Raw genomic sequence first — 14,437 nt, 5'->3', positions numbered from 1 at the left:
TGTATTCTGCAAAAAATTATAAGAGAGCCAAGCATTGTGACCTGAGTCAGCATCAACTGCCACCACTTTAGTCACTAATAAACCTTGTTCAGAGGAGAAAGAAATCATCTCATATGCTGCAGATCCACCACCATCAGATGATGGGTAGAGAATTGTTGGTGCGTTGCCATTCTGATCAATGACACAAATTCTCACAATTGCGCTGCTGTTTAGAGAATGAGACCCACTGTATTTTGCCATAATTTGTATTTGAAATTCTCTTTCCTGTTCATAATCAAATGATCACTGTGCGTATATAGCCCCAGTTACTGGATTAATGGAAATTAAACTGTATTGATGCTGATTTTTGAATATGTAACTTTAGCATTTTCTTCACTGTCCTTATCAATTGCTTGGATGTTATATATTGATGCTCTGGGCTGATTATTTTCTGGTACATATGCAACATAGGTCATTTGTATCTGAAACATTAAATCTAATGTTTTTTCTTAATGACAGTGGAGGATAACCTTTGTCTGTAGCTTGAATAGTAACATAATAATGTAAGTTTTTACTTTATCTAGGTTGCCTGTTGTAACAATTTTGTAAAAGTTTCCAGATGATGACAATACTTTTAAAGGTACTGCTCCTTTAATCTGAAAGTCGACCTCAGCATTTTCTCCATAGTCTGGATCATGTGCTCTGATTAAGGCTACAACAGTCCCAGGTACAGAATCTTCAGAAACTGGATTAATTATTGAAGTAAGTGATACTTCTGGAGGATTGTGATTTTCATCTAAAATCTGTATTAAAACTTTTGCATGGGAGACAAGGCCACCACCATCCTTAGCCTGTACAGCAAGTTCATAATTTTTTGACTTTTCAAAATCTATATAGACTTTTGTTATGAATTCTCCACTTTGTGGGTTGATAGCAAATGTATTGTATAGCTTGTTTTGATGCAGAACTAAAAAAAATGTCAGTTGTGACATTGGCACTGATATACGAACAGTGGGATTCAAAGGCAGATTTTCATATATGCTTACTTTATATACCTATTAAGAAAACAGTGAAAAATGATAATTTGCATCTGTAACAGTGATCCTAATAAGGGCTGTACATGTCTGCACAGGGTTTCCACCATCAAATGCTGTAAGCACTATTTCATAAAAGTTTTCTTTTTCTTGATCTAAAGATGCTACTAGCACAAGCTCTGGAAATATACTGCTTCCAGTATTTGTCTTTTCTGTGAGTAAAAAATATGCTTATTTGTGCTGAGTTGATAACTCTGTAGCGGATTAATGCCAATATCAATATCTTCAGCATTTTCTAGAGCAATTTGTGTTCCAGGTAAAGTGTTTTCACTGATTTCTAATTCAATTACGTCATGAAGAAATCTTGGTGGATTATTGTTCATATCCTTAATTTTTCACCCTAACATGGAAAATACTGAGAGGATTTTCTATTACTGAAACAAAGGTTAGAAAGCATTCCTCGGTTGCCCCACACAGAGCCTCTGTCTATCCTGTCAGCAACACTCAAATTCCAAGATTTGCAAGAAAAAAGAAGGAAAACAGGTAAAATCCACTTCCTTGTGAGATGATGAGCAGATCAGTCCTCCATATGAGAAGCTAAAATAATTGTGATCCTTTGCAAATCTGCACTATATCTGCTTTCTGGCAATGCCAATGGATCTCCAAGGTTTCTTAATATTAGTGAACGGTGGCGCTCTGAGGCACAAACTGTAGATAATATGTATAGCTCAAAAACATCTCAATAAGCGTGTAAGCAAATGTTTTAAATATTTAAATGATTGTAATTGAATCGTATTATGTAATGTTTTTATTTTTAATTAAAGTAACAATACTGTCTTCTTGAGTTTCAAAATTGTACAGCTGTATACATGCCAACAAAATTCTTTTATACAAATAAAAGTTTAATAAAATGATTGTACTGAATGTACCATGTTCTTAGGTAATGCAATGTATTACATATATGGCAACTGAGACTTTTTTCCTACCAATGCATTAAGTGTATGCTGTTTACCACAACACATAGAAGTCAATTACAACAACATAATCAATCCAGCAGGCTTGAGTTGAGGTAGGCTTTTGGCCATTGCTTGTGCATCTGGAGCACCCAGCACAATATGAGACAACCAAATCCCCTTGTATAATTTTTATTGGTGATTTTTTTGCTTGCCGTACCTGAACATGAATCGCTTTAGTAACTTAAATGAAACACAGAACACAAGCCTGCCCCCATAATATATAAAATACACCTCACCATCATTCCCATAAGAAAATAAATTAATTACTTTTTATTTACAACTAAAACATTGTAGAAAATATAATCCCTGAATATATAATATATACTGTAATCCCAGCAAAAGATGGCTCTTTCTAGACAAAATGATTCTGTTAACAATGCTTCACAGAGATGACCACTTTAATTTTAAAAAGAATTTAAAGAAAAAGCTACCAATAGAACTTTAGCACAATTATAGTTTTGGTACTGAACGTATGGCATGACAAAATATGTAGTAGTAGTAGTAGTAGTACATTCCTTTAAAACTTGTAGTTACATGTTAAGGTGCACAATTATTATTTTTACATATCTGCAACCCATATACCATTACAGAAAATGATTATGGTTATCCAGTACAGGCAACACAATACAACTTTTTTACAAGTATATGATGGAACATAGTAGGCATATAAGATGTACTGATCTTAAATTACATTGGGATCTCCTTATATGACATATTTCAGACATTTAGGTTCATTTATTAAGCGGATGCAAGCTGTAAAATATGGGTACTAACTGCAATGTTTTACCCACAATGAACCATTCTTTCCCAGAATTGTCATACTATAGTACAAGCCTTTGTGCTTGATGAAGGATGTGTGCTGGGTAATGAATAGCAATATTGTGCAATATTCAGTAAGGGCAATATTTATCACCTACAGAGTTTATTGATTTAACAAATTCAAATACGGAAAATGAAGTTTTGTGGCCTAGTGGTTACCTGGTCCACTATTCAAGAGATGGCACGTGCATTTAACAGAAAGAATGTAAACTGGATTTATCAGTCCTGCAATTATTAGTTATACATATTATCAAGTCCTCAACTCATGGAGTTACAGCCAATTGAAATTGAATTTCTAAAACAAAAACACCTAAAAAAAAAAGTATTGGAGTACAATTCTTGGAATTAGACAAAAAAAGACAGTCAGAGGGAGGAAGATTTTATAAGGTGCAAGGAAGCAAATATCCTGGCACAGCATAAAAAATGTTATAAACAGCAACAAGAAACTCATACTTGCATGTTTGTTCCCCTGTTTTTATCATTTATGGGTTGTTCAAATGTGCAATGCTATGTACACAAGTAGTGTTAAATCAATATATACATACCATCCACTGGTAACATTATCACATCAGTATATTTCAAGCAGAACTGGTAGGCCACTAGCCAATCTGACTCAAATAACAAAGATTCAAAGCCAATATAAATACAGATTATAGATTATATAGATTGTAGCCATTATAGATATATTGACCAATATAATATATCCACTAGTTAGATATTACAATAGTTAGATATTACAAAAATATGTATTTGCAAAATTCATCCTAAATTCCAGGTAAGACATGATACACGCAATACTCTGAAGATACATAGGGCCAGATTGTATTCAGTAAGAAAATGTTATCTCATGGTTTATCACGTGAAATCTCACAAACGAGATTCAATTTGAGCAGAAAAATCTTTTTTCAAAATTAATTTCCAGTTTTTTCCCATAGTCCTCAATACAGTTTTCATGTGATAAACATTTTTCTGAATTGAATTGCATCTCAAATTTAATCTCGTCCATGGGTTTTCAAGTGATAAACCTTTTAACTCAATGGAATCTGGCCCATACTGTCTAAGAATAAATGAAATGCATACCCTCCATCATTACTTTTCAGTAGGAAAAATACCATAAATGCTTAGCTATACTTTGTCGGACACCTAATAATCATCCCCTAATTCTTCAATATATAAAAAACACTCACAAGTGAAGGTTTTTCAAACCTACCCTGCTGTGGCCAGCAAAATACAAATGAAGCAGACTTAAATGCATTTGGCCTACACTTCCATACTTTTCCTCAAGGCATATGAATGGCAAAAATATATATATAATAAATGCATATTTTATCCAGACTGATGATTTATAAAATATAATATGTGTTTTAATGCAGCAGTTGTAGTAAGCTCTTCTAGCTGCCTATCATTATAAACAGGGAAATTCAGGAAAGTTTCTTCCTTTTGGTCTTCTAATTTAATCATATTTTATTGTAAAGCACAAATTATAACACATGATAGGTGTTAAACTGCCATTACCATGCAAAGTATAGTAGATAAATCTACAAATAACTGATTGTATTGTCTTTTAACATACAGTATTAAAGAATGATGGTGTGATAATGTGGGAAATACCATTTAAATAATTAAAGCTACATGTTTTTGCTTGCTATTAAGGAATATTACAAATTAATAGTGATGGGCGAATCAGCGAAAAAATTGTGAAAAGCATTGAAGTTAATGGGGCGTGACAAATTTTTTTTGTCATTGAAAATTTTCACTGCAGTTTCACAAAAACATTCATGGGCAGTGAAATGCAGAAATTCACTGAGAATCCATGCCGGCAAATACATTCGCCCATCACTACATATTAATTCAACTGACACTAAAGTACAACGGAAATGCACAAATATACAGTGTCCATTTTATTACAGACAGCAATGCCATAGTTTAGGTACAGTACAATTGGTTGAGTCCAAAAATAATGTAATAACCTAAAAGTAGCTTACCTGTATAAGATCATTACTTGGTACAGGTCCCATGTTACTTTCATTTCCAATGCCAGAATCATCAGCATCAATCAAATTGTCTATCGGAACATTCTGGTTTTTTTTTATAAAAGTAAAATCACTTTCATTTGAATCCAATGATACACAGACATTGTAGGAATAGGGAAGAGGCAGTGTCCCATTGTTGCACTGAGAAAGAAGTCTCGGATCAATGTGAGAATACAAATTTGTATTTAGAGAGTTAAAGGCCTGTGATGGTTTTGATTCCTTACATTTTGAAATAGTGACTAATATAACTGTTAAAATAAAGAGCAACGATATCAGAGCAAGTGCAATTAATAGATACATTTGCAAGTTGGATTGAGCATTTTCATCACTAAGCTGATTGGTGAGTTTGGGAACCACCTGAAGAAAATGATCTGCAACAACAATGCTTAATGTTACGGTTGCTGAGAGAGAAGGGTCTCCATTATCTTTCACCATAACCACCACCTTATGTTTCAAAATATCTTTGTCGTGAAAGACACGGGATGTCCTGATTTCCCCAGTGTGTTTGCTAACGGTAAAGGGGTATGGTTCTGACATTTGAACAAAATTATATGACAGCCAAGAGTTATGTCCTGAGTCTGCATCCACTGCCACCACTTTTGTTATTAATGTACCTTGCTCAGAACCAAAAGGGACCATTTCAAATGGAGTTGAACCACCACTTTCAACTGGAGGAAACAGGACTGTTGGTGTATTATCATTCTGATCTATTATGCAGATAATTAAAGTTGCATTGGTACTTAGAGAAGGGAATCCATTGTCTTTTGCTATTATTTCCATTTTGAACTCCTTGTGCTGCTCATAATCAAATGAACGCTGAGCATAGAGAACGCCAGTCTCAATGTTTATGGAAATGTAGGAGGATATTGAAGTGTCTTCTGTGTTTGTGCTGGAAATTGAATAGATCACTTTAGCATTATCTCCACTATCAGTATCTGATGCATGTACTCTGTATATTGACACTCCTGGTAAATTGTTCTCAGGCAAATAAGCATAATATATAGATTTCATAAACACTGGTGGATTGTCATTAACATCTGATATATCTAAAACTATGGACTTCTTGTTAGAGAGTTGGGGAGATCCTCTGTCAGTAGCAAGAATAGTTACATTATAAAATGGGGCTAGCTCCCTGTCCAAAGCACTTGTAGTAATAATTTGGTAGTATCTACTGGAGGAAATCATTAATTGAAAGGGGACTATACCCATTATTTGACTGTCAACTTCTCCATTTTCTCCAGCATCTTGATCATGGACTTCAATCAGTGCTATAACAGTTCCAGGCTGAGAATCCTCAGGAACAGGAGAAGATAATGAGGCAATGAATATCTCAGGTGGGTTGTCATTTTCATCTATAATGTCTATAAAAACTATGGAATGGGCAACAAACCCACCACCATCTTTAGCTTGAACAGACATTTCATAACTTTTTGTAACTTCAAAATTCAAATTTCCTTTTGTTTTAATTTCACCATTTCTGGGATTAATACTAAAGAAGCTTGTGTGCATACTGTTGTCAGATGTTTTGCTGAAGGAATATATAATTTGTGCATTTGTACCTTCATCTTTGTCAGATGCGTTTATGATAAGCACTGTTGAGTTAACTGGAGTTTTTTCACTTATGCTCACTTTATAAAGTTCTTGAGAAAATGTAGGAATGTTATCATTGACATCAGTAACAATTATTCTAAGCAATGCAGTGCCAGTTCTTTGCGGATTTCCACCATCACAGGCTATTAAGATTAATTCATAAATGTTCTGTGTCTCTCGATCCAAAGGTTTTTGCAGTACAAGCTTGGGAAATTTCACTCCATCAGCTCGGGTTTTTTCACTCAATGTAAAATACTGATTGTCACTGAGTTTATATGTTTGCACAGCATTAGGGCCAATATCTGGATCTTCTGCTGTTTGTAGTTCCAAATGAGTTCCTGGTGAAGTAGATTCAATGATTTCTAGAGTGATTGTGTCATGAAAAAACACTGGGGAATTATCATTGATATCCTGAATTTCAATACTGATGCTAAAAACATTTAAGGGATTTGCTACCATTGCATCAAAGGTTAAGATACAGATGGCTGCTGCCCCACACAATCCCTCTCTGTCTATCCTGTCTTTCACATATAAATCTCCATTTCTTTCATCAACAGAAAAATATTTTTCTGAAATTCTTGAAACAATTCGAAGTCTTCTGGTTGACAGATCGTTAACATCTAACTTGAGATCTTTTGCAATATTTGCTATGACAGAGTCTTTTCTAATTTCCTCAGCAATGGAATAATTAAGATGACCAGAGACTGAATGACAAAGCCATGAGATTAAGAATAAAAATGTTACTTGCCATCTGATTCTCTTGTGTGTTTGTTCTTGTTGGATTTCCATTGTAGCTATTTTCAGATGTGAAATCTTCTAAAGATAATTCCTTAAGGAGTCCCTTGGAAATATAGTGTGTGTTCAATTCCTTGTTTATGAGAGAATCCAGAAAATGCCTGCCTTCTTTCCTGCTGTTCTGCAGTGTGAGTGATTCACTGAATATCACTGGATTTCAAAATCCATATTCTTTCCCTTATTGGTGAACAGCGGCGCTTTGAGGCACAACTTGGGAACTACAACACTGAAAAATTTTGCAACTTTAGCTTGTAGTTGCAGAAGTATTTTAATCAAATGTAGTAAATATAAGTGTTTCTTTTGTTTTTCTAATTCAGTGTAATTAACCAACACACCATGAATAGAAAAAAAAAGCAAACAGGTTTGCAAATCTGCTTACTGGCATGAGTTAAAAAACCTATTGGAAAGATGCTCTTTTGGATCTTTTGATATCTAAAACTGTAATATCTTTTTATCTCCAACTGTAGAGCAGAGTAATATGGTCTCTTTTTACATTATGTTTTATAAGTGAGTGACTAAGATGCAACATTTTTAGATTTTAAAATCTCTGAAAAATAGATAACAGACTGGGCTACTCTAGACATCTTTAAAGATGTGTGGTAGGATGCATCTTGAGTATACATTACAGTTCTGCGTCCCAGTCTTTAAGAAAGATACTAATGTTCTAGAAAGTGTGCAGAGACATTCAACATGATTACTCTTTGCAAGTACATTAAAAGAAATGATAGATAGATAGATAGATAGATAGATAGATAGATAGATAGATAGATAGATAGATAGATAATAGGAGGATAGGTTTCACATAGGGAAGAACAAGAAGCCACCCCTTTAGACTTTAATAGCAACTTTCACTTGAAGCGACAAAAATGTTTTGTCACAGTGAGGGGATTGATGTTGTGTGATATTGTAATGGCAGATTACATTAATGCCTTGGATGACTTCTTAGACAATCATAATATCCAGGGCTACAGTATTTAGTTGTAGATTAGTGGAATGGAGCTACAGTACAAGATAGGGCAATGTATATGGTATTCTATAGCTAAAAATGCCTTCCCTGCAATGTAATTTCACCTTATTTCATTCCTAGTATTTATATAGGCACATTTCATCAGCACTTTACTATCACATTCACACACACAATATCAGGATTCAACTAGCCAGTCTGTATAGTTTGCACACAAGCTCCTTGCAGATGCCCTGACCAAACTTACCTAACTTACGTAACCAAACATAGGCTCTCTGCGCTGAAGTGTAGCAGTGCTACCCAGTGAGCCACCATGCTGCCCTATTGCTAAATTGCTAACAAATTATGTATAATGCTGAAATGTTAATACCATGTATCAGATCCCACGTGGAATTTTTAAATTGTACCATGATAACTATGTTATACCAATGAAACCAATGAAAACCTGCTGGATATGCAATGCAAATATCATAAATGTCCACAGGAAATTACAACGTGTGTATGTATTGAGTCAAAGCCCTTGTATGATTTGATATCTGCATAGTTTAAAGGGTACGCTGGTGCTGAGGACTATAATCTGACTGTGACATTTGCTGTTATTTACAGTATAAGAATCCTCATGCTGATAACACAACGAAACATATATTTAGATAAAAGTTCATTATACATGCCAATGCAGATATACAAATGAAGTCACTTGGATTTAAATTGCTGCAACAAAAAAAATTTTGTGCATCAAAATTGGCACGTGCATAAAACTTGTTGCACGTCCAAATTATTTGGCCACCAATTGTCTTTAATACATATGGACAAAATAGTCTTGCATATAAAAATTGTCACTCATGTCAAAATTGTCGCGTGATGCCCATTGACTTCAAAGTATTGCGTAAATTTTTCGTTGTTTCGCTAATTTTTTCGCTGCTTTGCAAATTGATTAGCGAAGCAAATCATCCATCATTCATAATAATAATGATATATTGTAAATTCATATTGTAAATGTATTTATTCTTCAACTACACAATATAATTGTCTATGTGGAGCTATAAAGCTATAAATCACAAATCTGTCTAATGTATACTATGTATACAATTTTTTTTAAAGAAGACCAACCACAGAATTAATAATAGGGTATGTTAACTTTGATATTATATATAAACCAATCACAGTACTTTGAAAAGATTTTACTACATTAATATTTACCAAATGAGTTATTTTGAGTAAATTGACAAAATAAATATTTTTCAAACAGGTCATTGAGAGATACAATAATATTAATATGATATCTACAACATCAAACAACACATAATTCAAGAAATTGTCAGATCTCATAATTCCACATAGTTCTCTTACATACTGGAAAATGTATTGAAATATTACCTTACAGTTGTTAATCTTTAATGTCTAAGAGTGACCAATATAGCCTGCATATTTTTGGTCTACTTAAATAGCACATCAAATCCCATATTTTTAACTGAACTCACTCTATTACAGATGTGTATTACATTATAAAGGCACAAATGCAACAAATGCCATTCTAATACAAAACAGAACTAATTCAAGCTGAGCTCTATCGTGCCATGAATGCATTTATGTTTTATATCTTCTGATCTTTCCCAAACAACTAATATAGAATTATAAAGGCTACACAAAATTGCATTTTCAACATCAAAACCACTGTACAATACAACATAATATATCCCCACAAACGTTGATGCATTTACATCATTTTTTTTGTTATCCTTAATTTACAGATTACTGACATGTTTCACTGCTCTTTACATTGGATCATTCATATCTGGAGTTTACAATAACCATTCACAAAATACACAACAGTTTCTAAAATATTTCATGACTTGTAATATTCTAAATTTTTACTCATTTCAGAGTACGCATAGGAGGAAATTCACAAGAGAACACATTTGCAAATAAAAATTTGCATCAGGCATTGTGAATCTTAATTGTTCATTGCAAATCTTTAACACGTGCTTGAAGGTGGTGTAGATTTTTGGAGCAAACGTAACAATGTTTTCATAATTTTTTGTTTATTGCATACATTGCACTCTATCGCAAAATCGTAAAATTTGCAATCACTATCATATTGTCACACAAAGGGCAAAGTGTTCACGAGGCAACATTTTTCACTTTGCCAACATTTATTGGCATTGAGAATGAATTGCAAATGTTTTTTGAGTTAGCGAGCAATATTACATTTCCCCAATAGAATGTATAGAATAGAATAGAATGCTTTATAAACAATGAAAAAGAACGCTCCACAAAACAAACCAAAAAAAACTTAGCAGTAAACCAATGACAAAAGAAAATTTCAGCTTAAACAGTTAAATCTCTAAAATGATAAAATGAAAAATAATATAAAACAAACCATAGCTACATAAAAGTGTTTAATCTGGAGTATTCAACAAATGTACTCAGATAAAGTTTTATGCTGTAAGAACTCACCTGTGCTGGATTGCTAGAAGACAAACAGTTTTCATTTCCAAGACATGAATCATCAGCATCAATAAGATTCTCTATGGGAACATTCTGATTTGAATGTGGAAAAGTAAAGTCATTCTCTGATGAATCCAAAGCCACACAAACATTGTAGGGGTAAGCAATGGACATGGTCCCATTATTAAACTGGGAAAGCATCCTGGGATCCACTTGAGAATACAGATTTGTACTTAGAGATCCAAAGGCTGTTGAAGGTTTCTCCTTGCATTTGGACACTACCACCAAGATAACAGTTAAAATAAAGAGCAACGATATAAGAGCAACTGCAATTACCAAGTAAAGTTGTAAACTGGATCGAGGCCCTTCTTCAATGAGCTGATGATTCAATTTGGGAAAGACCTGTTGAAAATGGTCTGCCACAATAAGGCTTAATGTAGCTGTTGCTGAGAGATAAGTATTACCATGATCCTTCACCATTACAACCAACTTATGCTTTGTCATATCTTTCTCTTGAAAGACATGTGAAGTCCTGATTTCTCCTGTGTGATGACTAATAGTAAAATGAGATGGTTCTAACCCTTGTATAAAATGATAAGAAAGCCAAGAATTATGTCCCGAATCTGCATCCACAGCCACCACTTTAGTTATTAATGTACCTTGGCTAGAGGAATAAGGGACCATCTCATAAAATATTGAATCTCCATCTTCTGTTGTCGGATACAAGATTTTTGGTGCATTATCATTCTGGTCTTTTATATGGATAATTAATGTTGCATTGCTACTCAGAGATGGAGATCCGCTGTCTTTAGCTGTTATTTCCATTTGAAACTCTTTATTTACTTCATAATCAAATGATCGCTGAGCATAAAGAACACCCGTTTCAATGTTAATTGAAAAATAAGAGGACACTGGCAAATCTTCTGTATATGTATTAGATATGGAATATATAACTTTAGCATTAGCTCCAATATCAAGATCTATTGCTTGTATTTTATAAATTGAAGCTCCTGGTAAATTATTCTCAGGCAGGTAAGTGGTATATACAGATTTCATAAACACTGGTGGATTATCATTAACATCTGATATATCCAATTTGATTGATTTTCTACTGGAGAGTTGGGGAGATCCTCTGTCGGTAGCAAGAATGGTGATATTATATGATGGAACTTTTTCCCTGTCCAATGCACTTGTTGTTATAATCCTGTAATATCTACTGGAGGATGAATCTAACTGAAAAGGTGCAGTGCCAATTATCTTACAGTCAACCTCTCCATTTTCTCCTGAATCTAGATCATGAACTTCAACAAGTGCTATGACAGTTCCAAGATCAGAATCCTCAGGAATAGGAGTTGATATTGAGGTAATAGATATCTCAGGTGCATTGTCATTTTCATCTGTAATTTCTATCAACACTTTGGAGTGGGCCAAAAAACCACCACCATCTTTGGCTTGTATGGACATTTCATAATTTATTTTCTTCTCAAAGTCGAACTGGCTTTTAGTTTTAATTTCACCATTTGCAGGGTTTATGCTAAACATATGTGTGTGCAGGCTGTTTTCTGATGATTTGCTAAAGGAGTATGTGACATGTGCATTAATACCTTCATCTTTATCGGTTGCATTTACACAAAGCACTGTGGAGTTAATTGGAGTATTTTCACTTATACTCGCTTTATATACTATTTGGGTAAATACAGGTAAATTATCATTTGCATCAGTAATGATAATTCTAATTAAAGCAGTGCCAGTTCTTACTGGGTTGCCTCCATCAAAGGCTGTTAAGGTTAATTCATGAATGGTCTGCATCTCCCGATCAAGAGATTTTTGTAAGACGAGTTCTGGAAACATAATCTCATCATTGCTATTTTTTTCACTTAGTGTAAAATACTGATTCTCAATAAGCCTGTATGTTTGTACCGAATTAATGCCAATGTCTGGGTCTTCTGCATTTTGCAAAACCAGTCTTGTTCCTGTTGGTGTTAATTCAATAACTTCTAAAGTGATGGTGTCATGAAAAAATCTTGGAGGGTTGTCATTTATATCCTGAATTTCAATTTTAACAGTAAAAACATTAAGAGGATTGGCAAGCACTGCATCAAAGGTTAGGAAGCAGGTAGGTGCTGCCCCACACAGAGCCTCTCTGTCTATCCTGGCTTTAATGCACAAGTTTCCATTTCCTAAATCTACATAAAAATATTTCTCTGATACACGTGAAACAATTCGAAGTCTTCGGGATGAGAGATCCTTAAACTCTAATCCCAGATCTTTTGCAATGTTTGTTAAAACAGAATCTTTTCTCAGTTCTTCAGAAATAGAATATTGAAGCTGACCAAACACTGAATGACATAGATGTAAGAATACAAATAGAATTACTTGCCATTTGCTTGCCTTGCAGATATTTGCATGCTGGAGTTTCATCCCATCTATTTTCATCATTCCAGTTCTTCCTTAGGGTATTCCAGTACAAAAAAAATCACTTCCAATCCACTTATTTAAGGGAGCCTGTATATTTCCCCTGTCTTCTGTTTAGGAGAAACTACAGTATAAATGTCTGTCTATTTTTGCAGATCTGCTGTGTTGAAAAAATCATTGGATCTCTAGTTCAATTTTATTTTCCTTATTGGTGAACAGCGGCGCTCTGAGGCACAAATGTAGTACTACAGCACTTAGAAAACAGTTCTAGAATAGTTTAAATAGAAACCAACAGTTTAAACATATATATATATATTCCCACATTATATTTATTGTCGTATTGTAAAAATACTTTCAAAGTGTATACATTTTAGTATTTTTATAGATGTTGCTGCCTGTGTGTATAGAAACAAAACAGCTCTTATAAATTATTTTGCTAAAGGTAAGTTATTATATAAGTGTATTTAACATAATCACAAATTAATAATAGTATAGTATAATAATTTTTTGGATCTTTCTTTAAAAAGAAACTTTAAGCATATTGTATATCGATTTTCATAACTTTACATAACATAAGTCTCACAACAATTGTCCTCCCATGTTACACTTTATTTCAATTGTATGGATTTAAGACACAATAATCTTTGTGTTATATTACTATTCTAAGGATATTCTCTTTACAACTATGATGGTTATGTATAAGCTGTGTGGTGCAAATTAGTCTGACAGCGAGTTTAATGCATTTCTTTAAGAAAAGCTACTTTATCGCTACACAGGATATTTGTTAGAAGCCTATGCACAATTCTTCAGATATTACTTAAAGGTGCAGTACTAGCACAGACAGTACTCACACAGAACAGACTGTGGATATTTTGTGGCATTTTGTAATATACGCAGATTTATCTGAGAATGCTGGCATTACTCTGAAGGTTTCAATGCAGATGTTTCTGAGAGATGGTGTAACAACATTCACTGTGCCAAATGTACACATGAAACAAAGAGGCAGTAACGTAACTAGAGGGGGCGGGTCCCCCTCCATATGCAATTTTTGGCCCGCATTTTAGTGGCACGCGGGCCCTGACCCGCTCGCACCCCCTGCTCCCCTGGTAGTTCCGCCACTGCAAAGAGGAATGTCTATAAAAGCCAACCTAACAACATTATAAAGCCTACTTAAGGTTGGAATGTCTTAGTGAAACTATATTGTTACCATTGGAACTAACAACAATGCAACCACTGTAATGGGTAAGGCAATAGATGCATGCATCAGCAGTACTGTCTGTATGTATAGTAAACCCTTCAACAAAACCAATCTACAAACTTCAAAATGCAGGTCGATCAAATGTA

The 14,437-nt window shown here is 34.1% G+C and overlaps 1 protein-coding gene across 16 annotated transcripts in view; it reads right to left on the bottom strand.

The window, feature by feature from the left end:
* The window catches only part of LOC108710881 (protocadherin gamma-B5), a 234,383-nt gene that overhangs the window by 137,972 nt on the left and 81,974 nt on the right, over nt 1–14,437 (bottom strand). For 2 of the 16 annotated variants that reach the window (XM_041586107.1, XM_041586110.1), the window contains exon 1: nt 10,688–13,230. The exons of the other annotated variants lie outside the window; for them this stretch is intronic. In XM_041586107.1, coding sequence (XP_041442041.1) covers nt 10,688–13,117 — 2,430 coding nt within the window. In that variant the 5' untranslated portion in view covers nt 13,118–13,230. Of the gene's footprint in view, nt 1–10,687; nt 13,231–14,437 lie in introns of those variants that run through there. 16 annotated transcript variants of the gene reach the window in all.

This window comes from Xenopus laevis, chromosome 3L (genome assembly GCF_017654675.1).
Source record: "Xenopus laevis strain J_2021 chromosome 3L, Xenopus_laevis_v10.1, whole genome shotgun sequence".
In the NCBI taxonomy this organism is placed as follows: Eukaryota; Metazoa; Chordata; class Amphibia; order Anura; family Pipidae; genus Xenopus; species Xenopus laevis.
The sequence above is the reverse complement of the archived record's forward strand: the minus strand, read 5'-3'. Positions and strand labels throughout refer to the sequence as shown.